This window comes from Ruditapes philippinarum, unplaced genomic scaffold (genome assembly GCF_026571515.1).
Source record: "Ruditapes philippinarum isolate M1 unplaced genomic scaffold, ASM2657151v2 ctg6097_1_1_1_1, whole genome shotgun sequence".
In the NCBI taxonomy this organism is placed as follows: Eukaryota; Metazoa; Mollusca; class Bivalvia; order Venerida; family Veneridae; genus Ruditapes; species Ruditapes philippinarum.
In genome coordinates, this window is record NW_026853736.1 from 77825 (window position 1) to 101305 (window position 23481).

Genomic DNA, 23481 nt, shown 5'->3' on the forward strand with positions numbered 1-23481 from the left:
CAGAAATTATTTTGACAACATTTTCGTCCATTCACATCCTTACATTTAATACCTATATATATAATTAATTGTAAGAGACATATCACTTTTCACTAACCAATCAAACAAGAGCCATGTCAACATGGCCATCCCCGCGCGAATGTGTTTGCTCATTGGAAGAATGTATATGTAGTAGAGCAGAATAATTCCATTTTTAAGAGGTCTTTTTGGTAATGGAAAACTGATTGGCTATAGTTGATTACAGATTTGAAACCTATGTGAATACTGATGGCTGAAAATAACAAAGGGCAATAACTGAAAAAAATAATGCAGGGTAGGTTATCATTCCTTGTGTGCTGCATCCCTCCTCCAGTACAATCTATCCACCTATGAAGTTTCAAGTTGATACCTCAAATACTTTTTGAGAAAAAAATTGAATTGAAAAATTAAGTATGAAAATAACAATGGGCAATAACTCAAAAATTATAAAAAGTACAGTTATCATTCTTGTGCAGTGCACACCTTCCTGAGTGAGATCTATGCACCTATGAAGTTTCAAGTTGATACCTCAAAGGCTTTTTTTGAGTTATGCTCTGGACAAAAATTAATTTTGAAAAAATAACAAAGGGCAATAACTCAAAATAATGCAGGGCAGAGTTATCATTCTTTAGCACTGCACTCCTCCTCAATGAGATCCATCCACCTATGAAATTTCAAGATGATACCTAAAATACTTTTTCAGATAAGCTCTGGAACAAAATAGCATGAAAAAAAAAACAACAAAGGGCAATAACTCAAAAATTGTTATAGGGAAGAGTTATCATTCTTTGGCACAAACATTTCTCCTCAATAAGATCTATCCTTCTATGACATTTCATGTTGATATCTCAAACACTTTTTGAGTTATGCTCCACTCAGGTGAAAAATTAGGTATGAAAAATAACAAAGGGCAATAACTCAAAAAATTATGAAAGGAAGAGTTATCATTTCTTGTGCACTGCACACCTCCTGAGTGAGATCTATGCACCTATGAAGTTTCATGTTAAATATCTGATAGGCTTTTGGAGTTATGCTCTGGACAAAAATCAATTTTGAAAAATAACAAAGGCAATAAACTCAAAAATCATGCAAGGTAGAGTTATCATTCTTGTGCACTGCACTCCTCCTCAATGAGGTCTATCCACCTATGAAGTTTCAAGTTGATAACTCAAATACTTTTAGAGATATGCTCCGGACAAAAATTTCGGACGGAAGGACGGACGGACGGAAGGACGGAAGGTCGGACGGACGGACGGACGGACGGAGACTATTACTATATCCTCCGCCGAAAATTTTCGGCGGGGGATAATAACAGACAAATATCATATTATTTTGTTATCCAATAATATGACAGACAAAAGTCACATGTCTTAATATTATCCAATCATAATCATATAATCACATGGAATAGGAAAGTCCCAAGGATAACCCAGTGACTTAGATAGTTCAGAGAAGACCATTTGCTTAGTGTATGTTCCATACTGTAGCCCTGAAATAAACAAGAGCATCTATATATTTGTGCACAAGATCCAAAACAGCATTTTTGCTTTAATAGCCAATCAACTATTCAACAAAACCTTATGATGAAGTAGTCACTAGTGTAGAGTTGGCAGTCTGATCTCACTGCATGTTGGAGCCAAACTAGTAGCCAATTCCTGTGCTATTATTACTTACACCCAGTGTTTGACATTAATATTGATGAAAAACTTAGAAAAATTATTCTGAGGGATACACATTTTTTTTAAATGTACAAATGAAGTGACTTAGCTTTCATTAAAAGAAATTACAATCTACAGAAATGGCCTATTTTTTGTCAAAATGGGCTGAAATTTCTCATACTCGTCTAGTCATGGGGTAGAAAATGGTGATTAAACTAGTTTCTTCTGTCATATTTTGCATAATATATTCAAATTTTCACCTGAATTTCAAATATCTATAATTATTTTCAGTTATAAATATATATTTCTTTTGTTTGATATTTTTTTCAAGTAATATTTTACTCTTCTTGAGACATGCCACTTTAAAACTTGAAAACAGGATGAAAAATTACTTACAGATTCTTCACTAGAGCTGTGATCAAACATAAGGCCAAGATAGGCAAGATGAAATACAGCAACACTGCCAAATAACAGGTTAGCTGTTATCACATATGGATGACTCTAGAAAGAACAAGATGCGTTCATAAATCACAAATGATGTATGTTATTGCTGTATGTTGTCACATATAAATGACTCTATTAAGAACAAGATCAGTTCATAAATCACAAATGCTGTTTGTTATCACATATGGATGACTCTAGAAAGAACAAGATCAGTTCATAAATCACAAATGCTGTTTGTTATCACATATGGATGACTCTAGAAAGAACAAGATGCGTTCATAAATCACAAATGCTGTATGTTACCACATATGCATGAAATGGATGACTATAAAGAACAAACTCAGTTTATAAATTTTAAATGCTGTATGTTATCACATATCGTTGACTCTATTAAGAAGAAGATCAGTTAATAATTCACAAATGCTGCATGTTATCACATATGGATGACTATAAAGAACCAACTCAGTTCGAAAATTACAAATGCTGTACTCCAAAATTTTTTATTTCACCCTTAACCAACTGAATTTGTGTAACTGATTTTACCTGCTTTAAAACTTGGGATAGCCCATTTGAGTATTCATTGATTTTATAAGCAAATTCAAAAATTGAGCTACGAACTGGATAGAGCCTTGTCAAGACTGCACGGATGTGCAGGCTAGCTTGGCTCAATACTGGTGGCAAAGGCCTATAATGTTTAATTCCACAAGTAAATTAAAATATGTTGAAATTAAATGTCTAGGCCAGATGAATTTTGTGTCTGAGAAAAAACCCTTTTAGCATATACAAGTAGAACAAAGACAGTATGGCCAACATTAAATTTGTTCCAACAGACATACAGAATGACTGACCAAACTTAACAATTTTTATAATAATATAATTGTAGATGAATTATTGTTGATAATATAAAATGTGTATTTTTATTTTCCTTATTTTCAATATAAAAATTCATTTTTCATTGAAATGAAACATATTTTCCGTATTTTCACTGGTGTCTTACCAGACTTCTTTCTTTTAAATTCTACACAAAAATTAATGGAAATTAATAACCAGAAAATTATTTTTTTTTCTTCTATAAATATAGGATATATTATCCTCTTGTGGTATGAAAATTATCATATCATGAAATACTTATTTTCATACCACTCCAAGAAAATAAATCCTGTATTTAGAGAAAAGAATTGAATATCCTATATATACAATGATCTGTGATTTACTGAATGATGTTAGGACATGTAAATAGCAACATTATACATCAACTATATATAGCAGACGTGAAGATTGTTCTAAGGTTAAAGCTAATTTTGTTTTGATTGATTAGCCACAAATTCCAAGTGACACAAAATAACAGAAACTATATTACAATATTACCTCCCTTGATAAAGTACTGGTAATCTATACAACCAATGCATCGTTGTAAGGAAAATTTTCACTGACATGAATTCCAGGATAAAACCTAAGCATGTATTTATGAGCTTTAGCAGTAAAAGAATTAAGCTGTATAATTATGGAGAAATTTATTTCCTATGATAGCAGAATTATAATTTTTTTTTAAAATTCTGCTTACACTCATAAAATACAATATTTTCAAATAACATAAACTAATCATATACGAAGGGTACATATTATAAGTATGAACAAATTCGAAGTCTATGGTATGTTCTTATTTGGAAAAATACTTTGAATTTAAATATATGCAAACTTCTCTGTATCAGATTATAAGATATAACAAACAAGATGAATTTTATAGATGAAGTTGTACTAATTCCCATATCAATATAAATCAATTAGTAGTTTTTCACAAATAGTTATAAAACAAATATTTGGATTCCTTGTAATTTTTCATGAATTGTTATAAAATATATATATTTGTGGAAGATACTTATTAACCGTTATAAAATACAAATCCTGTTTGTTTTATAATTTGTTACAGAGAATGTAAGATTCATCACACATAACCAAAACAATTTTGTGAACATAATAATGCATGTAATTAAGGGGAGCTGTGGCTAAGGTGTCTATCTCTCAACCCAGGGATCATGGGTTTGAGCCCTAATCAGGTCACGACCATGTTTCTTCATATTACACCAGTGCTGGTTGGTTCCAGGCAGCAGACTCGAAAGTGAGATTAATGTAAGTTGCAAGAACTTGTTTTGCAATCAAGCTTAAATAAATATGTTTAAAACATACATGAAATTCTTTCATTAGAGTGAAATATATTCTATTCTGTCTGAAGAGTTGTGATTACACCAAACCAACAAAATTTCTCTTTTTATTTCTTAATCACTATTATATTTCTTAATCACTCAAGAAAAATCTATACCAATAATTCTACAAATAAAACATTAGAATATATAAGCATTACTTACATATTTATAAGCATGTCCACAGCCTTCTTTACATCTTCTAGCTTTTATACAGGCATCAAATATAACTGACAATTTATTTCTAAATACTGAAAAGCAGAAAAAAACATTATACTAGTATAAGAATTGATTACATATTAGCATGAAATTGAATAAGGCTGAAGATTTATAATAATAATGTAATATCAAGTTAACTAAAAGTGACTGGATATAGTCACCAAACCAGATTTTCTGCAATTTTTACATGCCTGAAAAAAAAAGCACAGGGGCTGCCAAAAATGATCAAATTTTTAACTCCTGACAATTTATGCCAGGGCACTTGGTAACAATTAAACTGTAACAATTAATTAAAAAACAATTGAAAAATGAAGTTGAAATTACAGACTTATATAATATTATGCCTAGGTGCCTGCCTGCCAACCAACATTCCAGATTTTTTCTTTTAAGTGGTTTATGAATAATGCTTATCAGTATGTTTAAGACTTGCTGTTGAATTCACTCAGTTTTCATTTTATATCTGCCTGTTGTCTTTTGAGAGATCTTGATTGAGTGCATAATCATTCCAGTATGAAGTACCACAAGTAACTTCAAAATTTCCCATATAAATTAAATAATTCAGTGTAGACAACCAAAGAATTAGACATTTTGTATTTGAGTGTTTTTTTTTTGGCTTTTTTGTAAAATACACTTCAAGTACAAATGTAATGTTATATTCCAATTCAATTTCATGTGAACAGCAACAATAACAAAAGTAACATACCATATTCTACATAGGTATAAACACCCAGTGATAATAATACAGCTGCTAGTTGAAAATTTAAACCCTGAAATAAATAAATAATTATATAACCATTGCAACACATTATTAAAACAAAATTATAATAAAGAAAAAACAATCAACTTGCAAAAAGAGCAGAATCTTTTTCCTTGCATAAAATATGTAGGGTCTATCAAAACTTTATTTTCTTTAATTGAAATGATTTATCAAATTTTTATAACTTTCTGAAAACTCTATCAAGAATTACAACATGCAAATACTTTCCAACGGAAAAATAAAAATAAATTCATGAACTCAGAAATTAAGTTAATCCCTAATTTGACATGTATAGTATTTCATTACAACAGTAATAAACTTTTAACTTACATGTAAAAGAGCACTTGCTACATATGTAAGAAATATTGCTGCAAAATTTCCAAGTGGACGAGCTGATTTGAAAACATCTGCAAAGAAAAAAGAATACCAATTTCAGAACTTTACATGACAACAGACAAATAAGCTCAAGCTTTTAAGTCACATCAGCACTGTAAAGGTTATATGGCAACTTTCCAGCTTTACTGGTGGGCAAAAACCTCATATGCTCTTTCATGTATTATTTCAGGCACAAGCCATCACCTGAGTAGTAAGCTAGCTTGATAGCTTTGTCAAACAAAAGTATCTAAAGTTCCTAGCGGGATTCTAACCTACAGAGGTTAGGGGCAAGTGATTTGAAGTCAGCAACCTTAACCACTCAGCCATGTAGGTCAAAGCTTTTATCACAATCAAAGATTAAATAAATATGTTTAAACTAAAGGGTAAAATAAATCAAGCAAATGACAACTATATCATTCTGAATTGAAGAAGAAAAGAGAGAAATAAAGATGCTTACAATTTTTAAGCCAAGTATGCATTGGGATGTTCCAATTTGTTACCACCTCTACTAATGATCTAGGTACTTCTATATGATAAGGTTTGCTAACTCTTAGGTCCCTGAAAGTTTAATATTATACATCATTATCAGGTATTCAATATGGACAGAATATTACAAAATATCAATCTAGATCAACATCTTCTAAATCTAAATTTTTATGTATGTGTAGCATAGTAAAATGGCACTATGACACTGATTTCAATGACACTAGAAATTTTAAACAAAAAGTTTTAATAATGATTCCCTATCAATATGAGAAAGAAACTTCATCAGAGACAAAATTCACCCCTCCCAGTTACAGGCTAATTGCAACAGATTCCACCCATGTGACCAGTGCAGACCTATATCAGCCAGTACATCTGTGCCATCTTATCATGGTCTACACTGATTGCTATTCAGCCTGTATATATATTGAAATTTTCCCTAAAAATTATAAATGGTATATTGTCCAGACTAAAAGATGGACAATTCTATTTAAGATAATGAGCTTGTGGACAGGTCTACTAAGGGCACATTTTCCGTAAGTATTTCAAATATGGATATAAACAATTAAAATATATTATTGATATATTATTATGAAATGTCTCTGGCAAACAAACTGTTCATAGAGTTCTAAATTGATTGGTATGAAAATTTCTACAATGAATAACAATATTTTGTTCTTGAATACTTTATTATCTACTATATATTGATGTCGTATTGAATCTCACATTTACCAACAATATTCATATTTAACTTTTTTGTAGTTAGTTTTCATGTAGGATACTAAAAACTATCAACATTACTGTTATTTCAGATTATCCATCACAGACCAATCCACTTTAAATTGATCTAAATAAAGAAAATATAAAAGCAATCTGAATCTGTAACCTACCATCTAACATCATCATTAAGGTGTGTCGCACCAAGACCACATAGTATAACTGTAACCTCAGATAAAAAGCTGACAAAATAATGACTAAACCTAAATGACTGGGCATCTCTATATGCAACAATCCATCTGAAATTATAAATTTACAAAATTATTTCCAAACATGAATATTCCACCCTTACACATTCTATCTCTTAATTTATGAAGTGGACATATCACAGATTTTTTTTCATGAATTTAAACTAGAACATTCTTTATTTTTAGTGGTTGTTGCTAAAATTACTTACAGTCTTTCAGATGAGACTTTAAATCGATGTCCCATGTATGAGTGTTTAATACTTGGCACACCAAAGAAGCAGGAGAAGCTTCTGAAATTGCTGCTTCTTTTTATATATTACACTATCCTCAAAAATCTAAAATAATTGGACTCCCCAATATGGACAACCATTGGCAAGTATAAATAAACTCAAAACAGAAAAATGAAAAAAATATCTTGTTATATACTGTTAGTATAATGACTTCAAAAAGTGTAAGTTAGGTCATAATTCATATGAATGATGTATAATTATTAACTTTTAAAAATTATTTAACATCTTAGTTAACAAGAGCTGTCACAGGAGACAGCCAAGCTCGACTAATAAAATACTGGACGCAGTAAGGAGGACAAAACTATGAAAGAAAAATCAATTATGTATAATTATGTATTAAGTTATAGTAAAAAAATAACATTTGTTAAACTAAATTCCAAGATCAAGGGAAATAATTCTAGAAATAGTCACACTAGAGTTATGAACCTTGTCACACAACATGCATGTAATGATAAGAAGTATATATTTGAAGTTTGAAGTAGATACCTTAAAAAGTAACAAAGTTATAATATTTCTTAAAGAAAATCCTAAGTTCAAAGAGAAATAAATCTGTAAAAATTACTTCAAGAGTTATGAACATTGTCACATAAAATATAATTGATTATAAGGAATAAGTATTTGAAGTTTGAGGTAGATACCTTTAAAACTAAAAAAGTTATAGTAAAAATAACATTTTTCTAGAAAAAAAATCTAAGTTGATGGGGAGATAATTCTTGCAATATTGGTGCTAGAGTTATGAACATTAACACATAAGATGTGGATGATGATAAGGTACATTTATTTGAAGTATGAAGTTGATCCCTTTAGAAATAAATAAGTTACAGTAAAAAAATAATATTTTTTAAAGAAATTCTAAGTTCAAGGGGAGATAAATCTGAAAATATTGGTGTTAAAGTTATGAACCTTGTCGCATAAGATGGGGATGATGATAAGGTACATATATTTGAAGTATGAGGTTGATCCCTTAAGAAAAATAAAGAAGTAACAGTAAAAAATAGTATTTTTAAAGGAAAATTCTAAGTTCAAGGGGAGATAAATCTGAAAATATTGGTGCTAGAGTTATGAAGCTTGTCACATAAGATGTGGTTGATGATAAGGAACATATATTTGAAGTTTGAAGTTGATCCCTTAAGAAATGACAAAGTTATAGTGAAAAATATCTTACTGCACCAAAACTTTAATCTGAAATCTGGACGCCGACGCCGGGGCGAGTAGGACAGCTCTCCATATACTTCGTATAGTCGAGCTAAAAAGCGATCATGTGATGACTTGATGATGAAACTATATGATAGATAAAACAACTTACTTAAAGTTTGTATCCAGTATAAGCCAGTGTACAAGGCAAGTAGAGCACACAACACATAACAGGGCACATATCAAACTAAACAGTACTTTTAAAACCCAAAATACTTTCTGAAAGACAAATATAAATAAGATAACACAATATTACTTTATACAAAGGCCAATCTTACACACATCTTATATATATATTTATATATTAATTCATTTATATATGCATTTGTACTACTGATTTTCATTGGATAATTATGACTTTTTTATTTTATATTATCTATAATTATACAGAGCTGCTATTGATTTATTAAATTTTAATAATAAATTTTCTATTTTCATCAAATCTATGTGCAGTAAAATTAGTTATAAAGATTTTATATACAAACTGGTTATATGACCATGTCTATTATAAAACCCTTGCACAGCTATTCAGGTCATGTAAGCTTACAACTGTTAAAACTTGACCATATTGTCTTTCAAAAACCTTTGTAAAACTAATAAAGTACTTAACTAATTTTCAAATATCGGTGTTCCTATACAAATTTATACATAGGATAATAATGCAGAGGTAAAATATACTATAGATATTTACCATTGGTCTTTTATGCTGAGACAGTATATGTTTATATTCAGAAAAGCTGATCCACGGCCCAAATATAACTGTTCCTACACAAAAATTGTAGCCGAAAAAAGCAAATACACTCGGGAACTCGATCATCACACCTGTACTGAGATCAAACGCAAGCCCTATTATCTTCATAGATAAAATAATCTGTGCCCCTGAAAAAAAAAATTATATAACTTAATGTTGCTTGTTTTTAATGTAATATCCTTCATAGTGCCATAGCGTAATAAAACAATCTTGAAGACAGAACCTTTCAGCTTCCATAGATTCCATATCTATGCTTTATATTTAGGTATGGCCCCCAAACTTGAAACATACACATGGCATTAAAGCAGGATGTCATGTGATAAAAGTCAAGGTATCCACAGAAATTACATAGAACATGTCAAAATATGCAGATATGGCTCTTACTCTATTAGTTCAAATACGGTGATAAAAATAGGAAATGCTTTTGTTTCCAATTTTGAAGTAACATGGAAAGTGGCATTCTTGATATTTCAAAAAACTTCTTTATACACATGAAGGCATGCAACTTTAGATAAATAAAGAATAAATCTAATAATCCAATACAGAGTTTATAATTATTCTGCCTTACCTCTAATACTGTGCCAGACAGTTTTGTCCATAAGAAATTCACTGAAAATAAAAAACTGAATTTATTTAAAGAAAAATACGAAACAATGTATCACATTGAATTATTTAGAATCTGTCATCTAACACAAAAATTATTGAGATGTTTCTACTGGGGGAAAATGTACAGCAGACTCATTTCACAGAATCAACAAAAGCTGGATCCAAATTAAGATCCAAATTAAGAAATGATTTTGTAAAATAGCGAAAAGTTACCCACCAGATGTATTATTTAAAAGTTAAGCTCTGGACTTTTTTTAACAAATTTCTTTTATAAGTCAATGAAACATAAGACACCAGGATGGGGATAGCATAATCAATGTATGTATTGTAAGAGGTCTTCTTGGCATTGCAACATTTGAAATATCTAAAGTCTCACATCAGAGGATTTCTAAATATGTTTTCCGGTACATTGTAACTGTATGGCCAATTACCCTTGAGCTAGATATTCTGTTCTGTACCAGCAGTGAGTCTAAGATTCTTATAGTTCAACACAATATATTAACAGATACTGGCAAGCATTTATAACCAAACATTGTTAAGCAACAAGGTAAACTATGATATACCACTTACCATGCAACAAGGTCAGCTATGATATACCACTTACCAGGCGACAAGGTAAACTATGATATACCACTTACCAGGCGACAAGGTAAACTATGATATACCACTTACCAGACAACAAGATAAACTATGATATACCACTTACCAGGCGACAAGGTAAACTATGATATACCACTTACCAGGCGACAAGGTAAACTATATGATATACCACTTACCAGGCGACAAGGTAAACTATTATATACCACTTACCAGGCGACAAGGTAAACTATGATATACCACTTACCAGACAACAAGATAAACTATGATATACCACTTACCAGGCGACAAGGTAAACTATTATATACCACTTACCAGACAACAAGATAAACTATGATATACCACTTACCAGACAACAAGGTAAACTATGATATACCACTTACCAGACAACAAGGTAAACTATGATATACCACTTACCAAATTACAAGGTAAACTATGATATACCACTTATCAGGCGACAAGGTAAACTATGATATACCACTTACCAGACAACAAGATAAACTATGATATACCACTTACCAGACAACAAGGTAAACTATGATATACCACTTACCAGGCAACAAGATAAACTATGATATACCACTCACCAGACAACAAGGTAAACTATGATATACCACTTACCAGACAACAAGATAAACTATGAATATACCACTTACCAGGCAACAAGGTAAACTATGATATACCACTTACCAGGCAACAAGGTAAACTATGATATACCACTTACCAGACAACAAGGTAAACTATGATATACCACTTACCAAATTACAAGGTAAACTATGATATACCACTTATCAGGCGACAAGGTAAACTATGATATACCACTTACCAGACAACAAGATAAACTATGATATACCACTTACCAGACAACAAGGTAAACTATGATATACCACTTACCAGGCGACAAGGTAAACTATGATATACCACTTACCAGGCGACAAGGTAAACTATGATATACCACTTACCAGACAACAAGATAAACTATGATATACCACTTACCAGGCGACAAGGTAAACTATTATATACCACTTACCAGGCGACAAGGTAAACTATGATATACCACTTACCAGGCGACAAGGTAAACTATTATATACCACTTACCAGGCGACAAGGTAAACTATGATATACCACTTACCAGACAACAAGATAAACTATGATATACCACTTACCAGGCGACAAGGTAAACTATTATATACCACTTACCAGACAACAAGATAAACTATGATATACCACTTACCAGACAACAAGGTAAACTATGATATACCACTTACCAGACAACAAGGTAAACTATGATATACCACTTACCAAATTACAAGGTAAACTATGATATACCACTTATCAGGCGACAAGGTAAACTATGATATACCACTTACCAGACAACAAGATAAACTATGATATACCACTTACCAGACAACAAGGTAAACTATGATATACCACTTACCAGGCAACAAGATAAACTATGATATACCACTCACCAGACAACAAGGTAAACTATGATATACCACTTACCAGACAACAAGATAAACTATGATATACCACTTACCAGGCAACAAGGTAAACTATGATATACCACTTACCAGGCAACAAGGTAAACTATGATATACCACTTACCAGACAACAAGGTAAACTATGATATACCACTTACCAAATTACAAGGTAAACTATGATATACCACTTATCAGGCGACAAGGTAAACTATGATATACCACTTACCAGACAACAAGATAAACTATGATATACCCACTTACCAGACAACAAGGTAAACTATGATATACCACTTACCAGGCAACAAGGTAAACTATGATATACCACTTACCAAATAACAAGATAAACTATGATATACCACTTACCAGGCGACAAGGTAAACTATGATATACCACTTACCAAATAACAAGATAAACTATGATATACCACTTACCAGGCGACAAGGTAAACTATGATATACCACTTACCAGACAACAAGATAAACTATGATATACCACTTACCAGGCAACAAGGTAAACTATGATATACCACTTACCAGACAACATGGTAAAAACTATGATATACCACTTACCAGGCAACAAGGTAAACTATGATATACCACTTACCAGACAACAAGATAAACTATGATATACCACTTACCAGGCAACAAGGTAAACTATGATATACCACTTACCAGGCAACAAGGTAAACTATGATATACTACTTACCAGACAACAAGGTAAACTATGATATACCACTTACCAAATTACAAGGTAAACTATGATATACCACTTATCAGGCGACAAGGTAAACTATGATATACCACTTACCAGACAACAAGATAAACTATGATATACCACTTACCAGACAACAAGGTAAACTATGATATACCACTTACCAGGCAACAAGGTAAACTATGATATACCACTTACCAAATAACAAGATAAACTATGATATACCACTTACCAGGCGACAAGGTAAACTATGATATACCACTTACCAGACAACAAGATAAACTATGATATACCACTTACCAGGCAACAAGGTAAACTATGATATACAACTTACCAGACAACATGGTAAACTATGATATACCACTTACCAGGCAACAAGGTAAACTATTATATACCACTCACCAGGCAACAAGGTAAACTATGATATAAACACTTACCAGGCAACAAGGTAAACTATGATATACCACTTACTAGACAACAAGGTAAACTATGATCTACCACTTACCAGACAACAAGATAAACTATGATATACCACTTACCAGGCAACAAAGTAAACTATGATCTACCACTTACCAGACAACAAGGTAAACTATGATATACCACTTACCAGGCAACAAGGTAAACTATGATATACCACTTACCAGACAACAAGATAAACTATGATATACCACTTACTAGGCAACAAGGTAAACTATGATATACCACTTACCAGGCAACAAGGTAAACTATGATATACCACTTACCAGACAACAAGGTAAACTATGATATACCACTTACCGAGCAACAAGATAAACTATGATATAACACTTACCAGGCAACAAGGTAAACTATGATATACCACTTACCAGACAACAATATAAACTATGATATACCACTTACCGAGCAACAAGATAAACTATGATATAACACTTACCAGGCAACAAGGTAAACTATGATATACCACTTACCAGACAACAAGGTAAACTATGATATATCACTTACCAGACAACAAGGTAAACTATGATATACCACTAACCAGGCAACAAGATAAACTATGATATACCACTTACCAGGCAACAAGATACACTTTGATATATCACTTACCAGACAACAAGGTAAACTATGATATACCACTTACCAGACAACAAGGTAAACTATGATCTACCACTTACCGAGCAACAAGATAAACTATGATATACCACTTACCGAGGAACAAGATAAACTTTGATATACCACTTACCAGACAACAAGGTAAACTATGATCTACCACTAACCAGGCAACAAGGTCAGCTATGATATAACACTTACCAGGCAACAAGGTAAACTATGATATACCACTTACCAGGCAACAAAATAAACTTTGATATAACACTTACCAGGCAACAAGATAAACTTTGATATACCACTTACCAGACAACAAGATAAACTATGATATACCACTTATCAGGCAACAAGGTAAACTATGATATAACACTTACCAGGCAACAAGATAAACTATGATACACCACTTACCAAGCAACAAGATAAACTTTGATATACCACTTACCAGGCAACAAGATAAACTATGATAAACCACTTACCAGACAACAAGATAAACTATGATATACCACTTACCAGGCAACAAGATAAACTATGATAAACCACTAACCAGGCAACAAGATAAACTATGATATACCACTTACCGAGCAACAAGATAAACTATGATATACCACTTACCAGGCAAACAAGGTAAACTATGATATATCACTTACCGAGCAACAAGATAAACTACGATATACCACTTACCGAGCAACAAGGTAAACTATGATATAACACTTACCAGACAACAATATAAACTATGATATACCACTTACCGAGCAACAAGATAAACTATGATATAACACTTACCAGACAACAATATAAACTATGATATACCACTTACCGAGCAACAAGATAAACTATGATATAACACTTACCAGGCAACAAGATAAACTATGATATACCACTTACCAGGCAACAAGATAAACTATGATATACCACTTACCAGGCAATAAGATAAACTATGATAAATACTGAGAGTGAGAGGCCACAATAATCTCGGTTCCTCCAGTTTGTTATCACCAGTACGGCAAAGGCCAGTATACTACACAGTAAAAGATAGAAAAGGTTCCGCTGGAAAAACATGTGCAGGGCAAGAAGTCCAAACATCAAACTTGACAGGTGAATTAGCCATGGTGGAATATCTTGGTCATCAGATCCTGTATGACGAGAGAAGATCATAATGTAGTTATCTTACAGCAGGTACATGTTTAACTTTTTTAAAAATTAAATAGGAACTAACCCATTATTGCTCTAAGATGATGATCATTTTCATTATCTTGCCCGTAGCAGTAATAAGTCATGCAAGTTTATTTTAACAATAATGTACATTTTTATTATAAGACAACATCTTAAAGCCACTGTGCAAAAATGCTATTTATAAACATAGTAACTTTTTATAACAGCTGCTTTTAACTAAACATGCATTACCTCCCCTAGTACATGTACATTACATGTGTACGTATATGCTTAAAATTAGATAAATAAGTATCTTTGTATATGTATAAGCTGATTAAAACCTTTCTGATGCTGATTCTGATTCATTTATTTAAAAGTATTAGACAATTTATGTAAATCATCAGCTTACTTTGCTTATTCCTATAGCTTATCAATTATACTAACTTATGAAAATGGAGCTAAATATTGTAAAAATCAGAAACTTTTTATTTATAACAAACCTGATTTAGAGAAGGAGCAGATCAGTTTAAAAACAAAACAAAGAAGAAATAGAGGGAGGAGATTCTCTACAGTCTGGAAAAATGTTGGTGATAAACAATTTTCCCACAATTCCTTCACTGTTACACGCGACAGTGCCTCTGGTGCCTCCTGGCCATATGCTGAAAATTAAAATGAATGTATGTGTACCAAATGTATATGTAAATATCAAAGAATTACACTTTACATGTATGCAAATAATATTGCAAACCTAGCTTAAATAAAATGTATATTGCAAAAGAAATATCATCTGATGGCCACAATACAGTAAAATATCAAAATTCTGTATTTTGTAGCACATAAACATTCCAATATGGCACAGGCTCTGAGTGTATATTTGTAAACAAGTGAAGTTTGTCTCTGAACTATGACAGTCAGCATATCATGAATACATTCTTAATGCTTCACTTCTTTTAAAAACTAGAAATGTGTCATCATGCCACGGATGCCCCCGCATGCAGCCAAAATTTCAAATGTTATAATATTTAGTTCCAAATTTGTTTGCACAAATTATTTTTTTCATTCTAAGTTCAAAGCCCTTAAAACTTTTCAATGTTAACACAAACCATTTTTATACAATGATCAAGGCACTGAAATTATTCAGTCTTAACCTTTTAAAAATAGCATATTGCATATTTGTAACCAACATAATGGCTATATACATTTCCACAAAAGTATGAGTGCTGAAACTGAAAGTTCAAAATTTTTCCAACATTCAGGAAAGATAAGTTTGTCTAAAATCATTGAACCACGACCAAATTCAAACTTTAACTGCTTATTCCTAAGATGTATCTATATTATTTTCAAAGTGAAAGGGACATAACTCTGCCAAAAAATCATCGAACCATGACCAAATTCCAACTTGACCTGCGCATTCCTTTGACATATCCATATGTCAATTTTGAGTTGAATATGTAACACTGTTGGGTTGATAATGAACAGAAACTGTAAATTTCATATCATTTTCAAAGTGAAAGGGGCATTACTCTGCCAAAAATCATTGAACCATGACCAAATTCGAACTTGGCCTGCGCATTCCAAAAACATATCCATATGTCAAATTTGAGTTGAATGTGTAATATTGTTGGGGAGATAATAAACGGAAACTGAAAATTTCATATTATTTTTAAGGTGAAAGGGGCATAACTCTGCCAAAAATCATCGAAACATGACCAAATTTGAAATTGACCTGCGCATTCCTTTGACGTATCAATATGTCAAATTTGAGTTGAATATTTAATACTGTTGGGGAGATAATAAACAGAAACTGAAAATTTCATATTATTTTCAAAGTAAAAGGGGCATAACTCTGCCAAAAATCATCAAACCATGACCAAATTTGAACTTGACCTGCGCATTCCTTTGACGTATCGATATGTCAAGTTTGAGCTAAATGTGTTGTACGATTGGGAAGATAATGAACAGAAACTGAAAATTTCATATTATTTTCAAAGTGAAAGGGGCATAACTCTGCCAAAAATCATTGAACCATGACCAAATTTGAACTTGACCTGCGCATTCCTTTGACGTATCCATATGCCAAGTTTGAGTTGAATGTGTTGTACCATTGGGGAGTTAATGAACGGAAACTGAAAATTTCATATTATTTTCAAAGTAAAAGGGGCATAACTCTGCCAAAAATCATCGAACCATAACCAAATTTGAACTTGACCTGTATTTTCTCATGACATATCAATATGTCAAGTTTGAGTTGAATGTGTTGTACAGTTGGGGAGATAATGAACGGAAACTGAAAATTTCATATTATTTTCAAAGTAAAAGGGGCATAACTCTGCCAAAAATCATCGAACCATGACCAATTTCGAACTTGACCTGTATTTTCTCATGACATATCCATATGTCAATTTTGAATTGAATGTTTTGTACCGTTTGGGAGATAATGAACGGAAACTGAAAATTTCATATTATTTTCAATGTAAAAGGGGCATAACTCTGCCAAAAATCATCGAACCATGACCAATTTCGAACTTGACCTGTATTTTCTCATGACATATCCATATGTCAATTTTGAATTGAATGTTTTGTACCGTTTGGGAGATAATGAACGGAAACTGAAAATTTCATATTATTTTCAATGTAAAAGGGGCATAACTCTGCCAAAAATCATCGAACCATGACCAATTTCGAACTTGACCTGTATTTTATCATGACATATCCATATGTCAAATTTGAGTTCAATATGTGCAAGGGTTATTAAGATAATGAACGGAAACTGATGATGACGGAAGGACGGAAGGACGGAATGACGGAATGACGGAACAGGGTAACACTATATGCCCCTGCCATTATATGGCGGGGGCATAAAAATGTATTTTCACTTTCCAGAACTTTAAACTGAAACCAAATACTCACAGACTTCTTTAGCTTAATAAATGAAGCTAACTTTTCACATTTCATGTGACTTGTCAATTACAAAGCTTATTCGATTAATTCTACAGAAAAATTCAAGTAAACAAGTGGCAAAGCTAGAAATAAATAATACATATGCAAAAATATATTTTGCACTTTATAATTTCCTAAAATTTTAACTTAAAGGCATCAATGTGCCTATACCAATTGACATGTGATCTACATGGGGTGGAAATATTATACAAACAAGAGGGCCATGATGGCCCTGAGGTCGCTCACCTGTATATAGGCCCCTGGAGCGGGGCCAGTTTAAACCCAAGGGCTTTTATTTGAACAAACTTGGAAGACAGCCATTAGAAGATGTTTCATGATGTTAAGTTTTTACTACACACATATAATGAAAAACAATGACCTGCCCCCTCCCCCTCCCCCCCCCCCCCCGGCAGGGCCAATTTTAATCCAAAGGCTTTTTATTTGAACAAACTTGGTAGACACCCATAAGAAGATGTTTCATGCTGAACATCTAAGCTCTAGCTCATTCGGTTTTTTTAAAGAAGATTTTTTAAAGTTTTTTACTATACACATATAGTTAAATACAATGACACCCCTGGGGCGAGACCAGTTTTGACCCCAGGGCTTTTATTTGAACAAACTTTGAAGACACTTACTAGAAGAAGTTTCATGCTTAATATCTAAAACTCTAGCTATTTGGGTTTTTTTCAAAGAAGATTTTTTAGTTTTTGCAATACACATATAAGGAAAATCAATGACCCCCTGGGGCGGGGCCAATTTTGACCCCAGGTCTTTTATTTGAATAAACTTTGTAGACACTCACTAGAAGATGTTTCATGCTTAATATCTAAACTCTAGCTATTTGGTTTTTTTTCAAAGAAGATTTTTTAAGTTTTTAATTTACTATACACATAAAAGAAAATCAATGACCCCCGGGGCGGGGCCAATTTTGACCCCAGGGCTTTTATTTTGAACAAACTTGGTAGACACCTATTAGAACATGTTTGATGCTAAATATCTTAGCTCTAGCTCTTTGAGTTCTTAAAAAGAAGATTTTTTAAGTTTTATGTACTATATGCATATAGGGAAAATCAATGACCCCCTGGGGCGGGGCCAATTTTGACCCCAGGGCTTTTATTTGAACAAACTTGGTAGACACCCATAAGAAGATGTTTCATGCTAAACATCTAAGCTCTAGCTCATTGGGCTTTTTAAAAGAAGATTTTTTTAAGTTTTTACTATACACAAATAGTTAAAAACAATGACACCCCTGGGGCGGGGCCAGTTTTGACCCCAGGGCTTTTATTTGAACAAACTTTGTAGACACTTACTAGAAGATGTTACATGCTTAATATCTAAACTCTAGCTATTTCGTTTTTTTCAAAGAAGATTTTAAGTTTTTGCTATACACATATAAGGAAAATCAATGACCCCGGGGCGGGGACAATTTTGACCTCAGGTCTTTTATTTGAACAAACTTGGTAGACACCTATTAGAACATGTTTGATGCTAAATATCTTAGCTCTAGCTCTTTGAGTTATTTAAAAGAAGATTTTTTAAGTTTTTACTATATGCATATATGGAAAATCAATGACCCCCTGGGGCGGGGCCAATTTTGACCCCAGGGCTTTTATTTGAACAAACTTGGTAGACACTCATTAGAACATGTTTCATGCTAAATATCTTAGCTCTAGCTCTTTGGGTTCTTTAAAAGAAGATTTTTTAAGTTTTTACTATATGCATATAGGGAAAATCAATGACCCCCTGGGGCGGGGCCAATTTTGACCCCAGGGCTTTTATTTGAACAAACTTGGTAGACACTTACTAGAAGATGTTTCATGCCAAATATCTAAGCTCTAGCTCTTAGGGTTTTTTAAAAGAAGATATTCAAAGTTTTTTCTTTCGGTTGCCATGGCAACCAGAGTTCTGCATGGAATTAAATTCTTTGAACAATTTTTAAAGGTGACCACCAAAGGAACATTCCTGTGAAGTTTGGATGAAATTGGCCTAGTGGTTTATGAGGAGATGTCATTTAAAGTAAAAGTTTACGGACGCCGGACGGACGCCGGACGAAAAGCGATCACAAAAGCTCACCCTGTCACTTTGTGACAGGTGAGCTAAAAAATGGTTTTGTTAGTACTTTCATTCATAACTTTTTTAATATTTCATTATTCTTTATGGGACTAAATGTAGAGCCAACTCATTACAATACTGTGTAAGTTAGTAACACATAGAATGTTTCTAGGGGAAAAAAGCAGTATTTTAGTAGCACAGTGAATTCTCAAGTTTCAGTTAACAGAAATTCCAATGATGTTTCACTTTATCCAACACAGATCACAAAAAGTCATGTGGTAAAGCATACATGCCATAATTTTTACACTCATTTCCGGGACACTTTTCATTTGGAGGAGGGGCATTGATCAGCAAACGTATTTTTTTTTAAAAATTGACATAGTGGCATACAACCGCTATACTGTATTACCGGTATTTACAACTGGCAAATTTAATGACACCATAAACAAAAGACAGAATGTTAATAATTATTAACAGTTTTTCTATCTTTTTTAAGTATTTAGGCATCGTTAATTCAATCAGTCACAGAATAGAATAAAGCTATGTTAAGTAATGACAATTAGCCATGTCATTTACCTGAAACATTCACTGATACTTGTAGCTTTTATCACCTCAAATTTAGAGGTAATTTTCACAGTGTTTGACCACTAATTGCCTGCAGGGGGATTAAATTTATACTGGCCAGTTGTTAATTACAGTGTATGACACCTTCGCTCAGGAAGCCACATGGGGTAAACAATTAATCTTTTAATTAATCAAAATTATTGCCGATAACTGTTTGTTGGAAGGGGCACGTAGATATACCAATCGAAGGATTAGTGTCACCATCGCAATGCTGTTAGGGGATTATTGTTCGTAATTAGCGTTCTAGACTAGTTTATTAAAACTTGACAATAAAATTATATAAAAATGTAAAATTTCTTGCATCAAAGTAGATTATTTAAGATTTTTTTTTACCGGGACATAAATCATCTCCGGGACACCTCCGGGACAGACACCTTATTTCCGGGACTGTCCCGGGCATCCGAACGTTATGGCATGTATGGGTAAAGGCACTGTGAAAATTGGCAGATTAAGGAAAGTATTTACAACATCATGTACCTTTCAGAAGCTCTTCAATCTCTGGACTCACTTCATCTCCGTCAAGATAAGCTCTCAATAAATCTTCATCAATATCTCCCAAATCTCCAATATCAGACAAACCATCTCCGTAATACATGTCTTCCTCCATGACTCCACAGTGACTTCTGTTCACTAGATACTACACAACAGTGAACAACTAAGCCATTGCCTCTGAAAGAAACAAAAACAAATTATATGAGCTGTGTCACGACAAAACCAACATAATGGTTAGCACATCCAAGCTGTTCGCTATCAGTTTCTCTACTTGTAATAGGGTTGGTAAGCGAACAGCATGGATCCTGATCACACTGCGCGGACTGCAAAGTTTTGCCAACTTATGTTTTCCCGAAAAGGAACTCACATACCGCGTTCATGATCGTTTGATGAATATGAATTTATCATTAAGTAAGTACAATTTTAACTGATTCAATTATATACAGTCAAACTTTGTTGGCTCAAACTCGGAGGGCCTGTGCAAAGATTGGTAGTTCGAGCTCACCGAGGTTGAACATTTATTACATAGTACATAGGCATACAGGATTTCTATTTTAAATTGGTCGAATGATTAATACGTCAATATCATTATTTGTGAGTATATTTGTTCTTCGAATATGTCATTTCCTTAAAATATAGAGAAATAATATGAAATTAGGTGCTACCTATGGCGCGGAAAGCTCTTATGATTTATGATTAAGCATAACATGTTTATTGTACATGTTAACCAGATCTATCATGCAATTCGTTAATAAGTAAATGCAGGTATTTTTACCGTAAACAGAAACAAATAAATTGGTGGTGTTCAACCTATCATCAGAAGAGGGACCACTGCGCATGCGTCGGCGTTTGGTTAATCCCGTCCGCCATTTTATGTTAATCTCTAATCACATATGTTGTTTTTACGTTATTTTTAATATGCTAATTTATCAAAAAGGATTTAAAAGTAACTTTCTACATTTATCATCGTTACTATAGTTCTTATGAATGAAATAAATGTTTATTTTCTGATTTTGTACATCATTCTTTCACCGGAAGTGTTATTTAGCATGCGTCTGCTAGCAATAGTCTGAATTAATATTATGTAGACGCTCATTAAAAGTGCTGTGATATCTATATTTAGCTATAAAGGATTTCAAAATGGCGGCTCCCAGTTAACTAAGGAGTTAACTAAGAATTTTTTCACAGCTCATTAGGTATACCGTATAGGATATATAATTTTTTTGAAATTTTCATTTACTTTTAATTTGATTTCATTTGACTTGATACACGTCATACATGTTATCTTAGAGCGCTACAGCCCTCACGGGGCCTTTGGCCCCACTCATACTTTCCGCGTAATATCCCAGTGTTTTCAAGTAAGTATTAACGTATTTCCTTTTCCTTGCAAATTCCTAAAAATTCACAGAATGGAATTATAAATACCGAAATTGGATTTTAAGTGAATTCTCTGACAGACAGATTATATTTAGATATCATATTAAAACATGAAATTGCCAAATTTCAAAACCTAAAATAGTGTGATATTGTTGAGTGTAAGTTTACAGTTCAAGTTATTTGTAATCATAAAATGTGTGGAAAAAAAAAGTTAACAATCATGGTCATAATATGTAGTGAAATGTGTTTAAGCTATAATTTCTCTCATAGTGCTAGCTTTGAGGCTTTGCCTTATTCAGATTGACAACTTTAATCTGAAATGATCAATAAAATAAAGTTTTACACTAAAACAAACAACTAACTGACCGAAAATTAGTTTTGTCCGAATTAAATGCAACTTAAACCACGCCCTAATGTTCAGTATGCAACTATATGCAATGTTTTTAATGCATGCAACCGACAAAACTATTTATAAGAATGCCGCTTAATCCACCAAACTTACGTATATTGATTTCCATATCTAAAAAGGGCAAAATTGGTTTTAATTGTTGTTGTTGTTCACGCCATTTAATTTCTTGGAAAATATCCAAACAATTCCGAAGTCACTGAAGGACTCATACAACCAAATTATCTAAGGTGATAGCGTACCAAATATGTACATTGCTTCAAAGTCGTTGCATAAAATTTTAGTATACGGCTTGTCATTCGCGTTGTTTTAGTACAGCTAATTATTCTCCATGTAAGCCTTCTTGTTCTTTATCATAGTGAGACATGTGGATTCAACACTGCTTGAATTTACTGATGATTATATGTAGACCTGCACGACTTTAAATATTGCTATGATGTATCCTGGAACAACCAATATTCAATCAGTTAAGCTGTTTTTAGCCAATAATAAATGGAAAGAGAAACATTGCTTCAGATTTATTCTATCTATTAAGCATCTACCAACATTTATTCATTTTAAAATATGATAAACAAGATCAACAAGGAAGGGCGGCGTTCAAT

The 23481-nt window shown here is 32.6% G+C and overlaps 1 protein-coding gene across 1 annotated transcript; it reads right to left on the minus strand.

The window, feature by feature from the left end:
- Positions 1-1098: 1098 nt before the first annotated feature.
- On the minus strand, positions 1099-23089 carry LOC132737663 (protein-serine O-palmitoleoyltransferase porcupine-like). The gene is made up of 14 exons (XM_060724995.1): positions 22976-23089; positions 21082-21273; positions 15489-15647; positions 14756-14969; positions 9924-9964; positions 9296-9483; positions 8717-8823; positions 7046-7171; positions 6130-6230; positions 5628-5704; positions 5244-5307; positions 4487-4572; positions 2073-2177; positions 1099-1507 (listed from the first exon to the last, which is right to left on the minus strand). The coding sequence occupies exons 2-14, from the start codon at positions 21209-21211 to the stop codon at positions 1409-1411; spliced, it is 1497 nt and encodes a 498-aa protein (XP_060580978.1). The 5' UTR covers positions 21212-21273; positions 22976-23089; the 3' UTR covers positions 1099-1408.
- Between the last annotated feature and the right edge of the window lie 392 nt (positions 23090-23481).